Here is a 7,347-nt window from a genome sequence, read left to right on the forward strand (position 1 = left end):
ACAGACTGATAAGGAGACACTCAGGGGAAGTAACAGTTCTGATTTGGGGAGAGTGGCAGAGGGACAAGTGAGGCTGGCACTTGGAGAGATGGGTAAAGCTGTCCTAGAGTTTTGAAGTAGAGTCACAGAGAAGGTGGGAAGGGCATTCTAGCCAGAGGAAATAGCATGACAAAGGCAAGAAGAATGACACCATGTGACGTGTCTACCTGGGGAATCAGGAGCCCTTTGGTATTACTGGCAGGTAGAAAGGAGGAGGAAGCTAGGATGAGGGGGGCAGGTCAGCGGGGGCCATGCTGAGGGCATGGGGCTGGTGATGGTGGAAGAAGTTTTAAAGCAGGAGGAATGACATGGTCAGTTGCATAGACAGGTAAATCACTCCATCCCTGTAGCGGAGGCAGATGGGGGAGGTCCAGTAGGTAGTTAGGTTGTCGTAAGGAGAGGAAGAGCAGATTCAGGTGGCATTTAGGGACTGGAATCAGTGGGATTTGGTGCCAGTGGGGATGTGGGGTATGAGGGACAAGGATGTCAGGCTTGTCCCTTCCCCTGGCTTGGGCAGTTGGGTGAATAGCTGTGTCCTGCATGAGATGGGGCGGGGCATCTTCGAGGGGGCAAGTCTGTGGGGAGCTGCTGAGGTCAGCTTGGGAGTCCGAGCATGAGATGGCTGGGGGCCTCCCAGGAAATTGTCTAGTGGGCATTTGGTGGGGCTCGGAGGCATGTTAGGGTGGAGGTGTGGTTCTGGGAGTTGCCAAAGTCTGAGTGCTGGTGGGGTGGGGGAGTATGGGATGGGGAAGTTGTATCAGTGAAAAAGAACATGAAATTCCATAGACTCCAGGATCCACGAGGGACCTTTCAGCTCAGACACTCTCAATGGGCCCTGGCCTGTAGGATGTGCCTCTTGGGCTCCTTGACAGACCCCCATTCCTGGCTTGCTCTCAGCCCTGCCCCTCCCACCGTCAGAGGGGACTCACCTATCCAGGACCTGTGCTGGGCAGGGCTAGGGAGGCCCAACCCACGCTCATTCCTGTGATGGGCGCTCACTGAGAACCAGCTCCTGCTGGGCACAGAGTCCCCTGGGGTTCCTCTCCTCCGGCTTTGGCCAGCTGGTTGTAGAACCAAGAGGCCCCTGGAGTACCCTCTGCCTTTAGGCACTCCCCACCACCACCTGGTGGCACACTCTGTGTGTTGGGGGGTGATGGGTGAGCCTGGATCTGAGGTTCTGGTGCTCAGGTGCTCACCGAGTTGTCTTGGCATCCTCTCTGAGGTCCACCTAATCCCCCCACCCCTGTTTTCCTATCTGCCACTCCCCATCTGGTCTGCAAAGTACTGGGAAAATCATATTTATTAAGAGGTTTGACATACACTATTGCCATATACAAAATCCCCACCAACCATCAACCTCCCTCCCCTGAGGCTCAGGACCCAGGGACCAAACTACCCGCCACCTCCCACATTGGCCCCTGGGTGAGCTTCCTGAGCCCCCACAGCCACCCTCCTCACCACCCTGCTGCAGTAAGGATGCCCCTGCCCCTGCCTGTTTTCCTGGGTGGCCTCAGGTGGGGGGGACCTGGTGATCTTATCTGCTGACCTCGCAGATTATGGATACCGACCTGCATCCACTGGGGCCGACCCAGCCTTCATTAGGACAGAGTTCCCATCCTCAGGGTGCCCTCCCTGGGAGAGGACATACGGTGGGCAGGTGTCGGGTAGGCATTCCCGGCGCCGAGACCGCCGGTGCCTGGGGCTGAAGATCTCCGTGCACCTCTTGCCCACCAGGTAGAAGACCTCACTGAGGTTGAGCAGGATGCAGATGGCAGCTGTGGTCACCATGAAGTAGGTGAAGACCTTCTTCTCCGTGGGCCGGGAGATGTAGCAGTCCACAGTGTGGGGGCAAGGCTCCACGGAGCAGGCCACCACGCGGGGCATGTCGTAATCCTTGTAGAGGCGGTGGAAGATATAGAGGAAGCCGGCATCCACAGCGGCCTTGAAGATGAGACTCAGCAAGTACGTCCACCACAGCCCGCCCCGCTTCTTGCTCGGGTTGTTGTACAGGGACGGGGCATTGGGCCCGTGTTTCAGGCGGTGCTTGCGCTCCCGTTCCTCACGGTAGGCCACGTGCATGACCACGAGCAGCGAGGGGCACGTGACCAGGATGAGCTGCAGGGCCCAGAGGCGCACGTGGGACACGGGGAAGAACTCGTCATAACAGACGTTGGGGCAGCCGGGCTGCTTGGTGTTGCAGACAAAGTCCTTCTGCTCATCGTCCCACACCTCTTCCGCTGCCACCACGTACACCAGCACGCGAAAGATGAACACCACAGACAGCCAGATGCGGCTCAGAGCCGTGGAGTACTTGTTCACGCCACTCAGGAGGCCCTGCAGAAATGCCCAGTTCATGCTGGCTGTGTCCCGGGTACTGCACGTGGAAGATCTATACCTGGGTGCTACCCACCCACTCAGGCCTTAGGAGCCTTGAGGCCTGGGGGAACCTGGAGATGGGCACGCTTAATGCTGGTGCGATGGAAAAAATCTTTTCACAATCACCGTGTCATCATGTCCTCACTCCCAATGACTTGGTAGGGTAGGGATTGCCCCTGTCCCCATTTCACAAAGAGTAAGTGAAGGCCCAGAGATACCTGCCCAAGGGTCCACAGATGGAAGTAGCAGAGTCTTGCACTTTGGCCTTTGGGTTCCAAAATCAGGGTCTATTTTATTCTGCAAGGTAATAGATACATGTGAAGACAATCATCCTGCATGGACATGCCAGCCAACCTCTATTACCCCATGTTTCAGCCCATGACTTCTAAAGAGATTGTGGGAAGGTTTGAATTGGATGATCTGCTCTCCCGTCAGCTGTCAGGGCTGGGCCAGGGCAGGAAGGGTGGGAACGTACCCTTATCAGTTGTCAGATCCATCCCATTTTTACTGAATACCAGCAGGAGCCTGGCCCTGTGCTGGGGATGTTCACATCAGCCCCTTGGTAAATCCCAGAACAATCTTCATCCTTACTTCTTGCCTCTGGCTCCAGGAAGGTTCTCAGCCCTGGCATTCCCTCCCAAACTAAACAGAGGTGCTTTGGAATCATGGGGACTTGATATCATCCCTGCCAACCCATGTATTGATGCTGGGGTCTGAGGGCTGACTGTCTTGACCACAGTGGGTTCCTCTGGAATTCCAACCATTCCAGCTTTAGGAAGGACCCAGGATGGATTCTGGCATGGTCTGGACTCCCCATTTACTTTCTCTCAGGGCACCCCCTCCTCTGTTCATTTAGTGGCTGTTTGCTAGCCGCATTTCCATTATTTCCTCTCAGGCCCCTGTCCTGTGGACTCTGACCGCCACACCCCCTTGTCTGGAGTCCCCATCAGGCTCCATCTCCAAACCCTCCCCTCCTCCTACCCTCCTCCCTCTCTATCCCCAATCACTGACTCTGCTCTCAGCCTCTTCAGACATCGTGTGCCTGGGACATTTTCCAAGCAAGAGGTATCGCCTGTACCCAAATGGTCTATTCACCTGTCTTATTTTTTTTGCCATACTGTCAGCTGCTAGAGGGCAGGCTCTTCACCTCTGTCTCCCTAGCACCCAGCACTGGCCTGGCCCAGTGGACACACAATAGATGTTTGTTAAACTGAACTGAAACCCATTACTTCCTGATCCCCCCTCTTCCCTAATCTTCTGTCCTCCCTTAGGTCAGCCAGGACATTCCTTCTCCTCCTTGGCACTTCCCTGGGGATCCTTTAGGGACCCTGAGCCTCTGACTGCCTCCCTAAAGCCCAGCCCACAGCCTGAGATCCCTTGGATATCCTCAGCTCAGCTGGTTGCTTTCTTCCGGCCAGCCTGCTGCCCTATTCAGTCCTCACCCTTCTTGGGTCCAGTAGCTCCTCCCTTGTCCTTAGGCTTGTCCGTCTGCCTCAGGACCTCCTGGAGGCAGCTTTTGTTCCTCACTCCCCTGCTGGGTGGGGCTTTCTGGGCCAATGAGCCAAGCGAGAGTGATTGGGTGGGCAGGCAGGAGGGCGGATTTCCCCGGGCACATATTCAGAGCAAACACCTGTGGCTCTTCTCTCCTGGCCCACGCCTCCTCTCTAGCCCGGCTGGGCATGGCTGGGCCTGGCTCCCAGGCAGGCAGGTATGTGGGTGAGACTGCTCTGTGGGGTTCAGGACATCATTATGCTCAGGCCTAGGACAGCACCAGTGGGATTGACCGTGTCCCCTTCCCATTGCCTCCTTGCCCTGCCTCCTTGCCCTCTCTCCTGCCCTTTTCCTGGGAAGCCTGATTCTGAGGTCCTCAGCAGCTGACATCTACGGAAAGGGGCAACCGTAATTTAGTGCAGGAATGCATCCCCTTCTGGTGGTGGGATATTTCTGGGATTGGAGCCTGGGAAGCTCTTGGATTGTGTAGGGGATGGGAAGGGTCAACTATGACTTTTCTAGACCAGGGCACCCACAGCCCTGGTGGAGGCAAGGAATGCAGGTCAGCAGCATGAAATGCCCCAGTTAGCACAGGGCCAGACACAGCATCGCTGTTCTTCCTCTGTGGGTCCTGGGGAAGGCCTCCAGGGAAGCTGGAGTGTGACCCCACATATGCTGGTGGGGGGCCTGGGACCTGTGTTCCGGCTGGGACGATGAAGGTTAATGTGCAGCTAGGGAGGGGCCTTCTGCCTCATTTCCCACAGGCATTATCGAGCACTTCCTAATACCAATGATTAACATTTATGTGTCCTTTTACAGCTGGCTAACCCTGTCCACAGCCATGAGCTCATCAGTCCTCAGCACAACCCCACAGGCTAGGTATTATTAACCAATTTTGGAGAGAAGCTAAAGTTACTTTCCCAGAGTCCTGGTGGAACTTGGATTTGACACAGGCATTCTGAGTTCATGAACTTCCCACTGCAACGTACAGCTCCCTGTGGACTAAGCTCCATTCTCTCTGCAGACAACCCATAGGCCTAAACTTGCCATGGGGGATAAAGGCTAGATGGGAGCTTGAGCAAGTAGCACATCCCCTGGAGTACTGGGGCGCCCCCTTTCTGGAAGAGAGGATGCCTCTCATCAGACTGGACCAAGTGCAGCCCTTTGCGGGGGCAGAGAGATTGACACCATGAACATGTGAGGGTCACAAAGGCCGCACAACCGGAGGGCACCTGGAACCAGCAAACGAGTTGACTTTTATTAAGCCCTGACAGTGGGCCAGACATGATGAAGGTGCCCGCATGTGTGTTCTTCTATGAATGCCCGCCTCCCTCCAACCCTGGGCGGTGGCCCTCACTATTTCCATTCTAGAAAAGGAAACCGAGCTGCAGAGCAGAGGGGGAACTGGCCCAATGCCGTCCAGCTGGGGCAGGTGGCTGGAGCGGAGGACTGGGAATTGGCTCCCAGAGCGTCTGAATCCTCTCTCTTGCCTGCCCCTACCTCACGGCTTAGCTCCCCCACTCTCAGGTTGCACCTATGCAAGAGGCTTAGAGCCTCCCCATCCAGGCCCAACCTGCCAGCCCAGTCCAGGCAGCCCCTCACAAGATGGTTTTCTTCACATGGTCTCGGGGGCGGTCTGGTAAGAGAGGAGGATGACTGTCTGAGCCCAGAAAGATGAGGTCACCCGAAAGGAGGTCATCTTGTTTGCAGGAAGAGGTGGTGCCATGTGGGTGATGACCTGTGTACATGGCTTGGGCTTTCCTTGCTGCCAGGCACTCGTGGCACCTCTTGCTCACCAGGTAGATGAGCTCCACGAGGTTGAGCAGGATGCAGATGGCAGCTGTGGCCACCATGAAGAGGGTGAAAATGTTCTTCTCTGACGGTTTGGAGATGAAGCAGTCCACTATATTGGGACATGGATCTGCGTGGCACTGGACCACAGGAGGGAGGATATATTTGGGGTAGAGTGAGTGGAACACATAGAGAAAGGCGATGTCCACGCTGGCCTTGAACACTAGGCTGCAGACGTATGTCCACCAGAGCCCACCCCGCTTCTTGCCGGGGTTCAGGTAGAGGCGCCCACTGTTCTCCCCATGGGCTTCTCGGTGCCTCTTCTCCTGAACCTCCCGGTAGGCCACGTGCATGACCACGAGCAGGGAGGGGCACGTGACCAGGATAAGCTGCAGGGCCCAGAGGCGCACATGGGACACAGGGAAGAACTCATCGAAGCAGACGTTGGAGCAGCCAGGCTGGAGAGTGTTGCAGTCGAAGTCCTTGTGGTCGTCACTCCACACACGCTCGGCCGTCACCAGGTACACCAGCACGCGGAAGATGAAGACCAGAGACAGCCAGATGCGCCCAAAGGCTGTGGAGTACTTGTTGACCCCACTCAGGAGTCCCTCAAAGATACTCCAGTTCATGGTGGACCCACGCGTCAGCTGCTACTGCACGGAAACGAGAACAACAATTTCCTACATTTATCACAGACTCGCTCTGAGCACTTTGTAGAAATATGTCATTGCATTTCATCCTCACCACCACTAGAGGAGCTGGGTTCTATTACTGTCCCCATTTTATAGAGGGAGGAAGCTGAGGTTTAGAGGCATTATACAAGGTTACACAACTATTAGGTGCAGAGCTGGGATTTGAGCATAGGTAATTAAGTCCAGAACCCAACTCTTACCAATAAAAGTGGATGAGGGCAGGTCCAGGGAGCCACTCATTCCTCCCAGGGCCTGAGGCTCTGGTCTTGGGGTTCTGCAGAGTGAAGACTTATGGGGTTGGGACATTCTGCTTGCTTCTTCTGGAGTTGGGACATTCTGCCTGCTCCTTCTGTTTCAACCCTGGCCCTCCTCAGGGGGCTGAGCCTTGAGATGGTTCTCTCCTTTCTGAGCACTGCTACCTCTTCTCAGACAGTCCCTTCCCCAGGGGAACCTGCTCTTTGTTCTTTTCTTGGCTCAGAGATGGGACTGGAAAGGAGGCTGGAACCTTGTCCCCAAGCCCCCATCTGCTCTAACACTCTGTAATTAGCCAGGCAGAGTCCTGCTCAGTGCCACTCATCCGAAGCATGCCAATGCAATCCAGCTGAAAGCTAAACCAGGCGGCAATAAATTCTCCTCATGCAGTAGGCTTCCTAGAGTAGCCTGGTATTCCAGTGTTTCCCAAACAGTGTTCCCTGGAACCCTGTCCCGTAGGTTGGCAATAGGAGAAGTGAGAGAAGAGGATTCTGTGTCAAGAAAAGTTGGCAAACGTTGGGTTTAGTAAAGTTAAATAGGGTTCTTTTGCTCAACTGTGCTAAGAAGCTCACTAATAAATTCACCAAAAGAGGTATGAAATATGTGGCATTGCCCAAACTCCTTTGCCCACAGAGGCCCTTTTCCTCCTTTTATCATCTTGTGGAACAGCCTTGTCAAGACATCAAGTGAGAAATGCTGCTCCTGT

General features: G+C 55.1%; 2 protein-coding genes across 2 annotated transcripts; both read right to left on the bottom strand.

Annotated features, from left to right (window-relative positions):
- Positions 1-1,324: 1,324 nt before the first annotated feature.
- On the bottom strand, positions 1,325-3,937 carry GJB4 (gap junction protein beta 4). The gene is made up of 2 exons (XM_037996806.2): positions 3,858-3,937; positions 1,325-2,712 (listed from the first exon to the last, which is right to left on the bottom strand). The coding sequence occupies exon 2, from the start codon at positions 2,392-2,394 to the stop codon at positions 1,594-1,596; it is 801 nt and encodes a 266-aa protein (XP_037852734.2). The 5' UTR covers positions 2,395-2,712; positions 3,858-3,937; the 3' UTR covers positions 1,325-1,593.
- Positions 3,938-5,405: 1,468 nt separating this feature from the next.
- GJB5 (gap junction protein beta 5) lies at positions 5,406-6,347 on the bottom strand. Its single transcript, XM_073007519.1, has one exon. The coding sequence runs from the start codon at positions 6,324-6,326 to the stop codon at positions 5,505-5,507; it is 822 nt and encodes a 273-aa protein (XP_072863620.1). The 5' UTR covers positions 6,327-6,347; the 3' UTR covers positions 5,406-5,504.
- Positions 6,348-7,347: the final 1,000 nt, after the last annotated feature.

The sequence above is a fragment of the Chlorocebus sabaeus genome, chromosome 20, assembly GCF_047675955.1.
Source record: "Chlorocebus sabaeus isolate Y175 chromosome 20, mChlSab1.0.hap1, whole genome shotgun sequence".
Taxonomy (NCBI): Eukaryota; Metazoa; Chordata; class Mammalia; order Primates; family Cercopithecidae; genus Chlorocebus; species Chlorocebus sabaeus.

Bases quoted from the DNA above. Each gene is read 5' to 3' on its own strand.
- GJB4 (XM_037996806.2), bottom strand. From the start codon at position 2,394: ATGAACTGGGCATTTCTGCAGGGCCTCCTGAGTGGCGTGAACAAGTAC.
- GJB5 (XM_073007519.1), bottom strand. From the start codon at position 6,326: ATGAACTGGAGTATCTTTGAGGGACTCCTGAGTGGGGTCAACAAGTAC.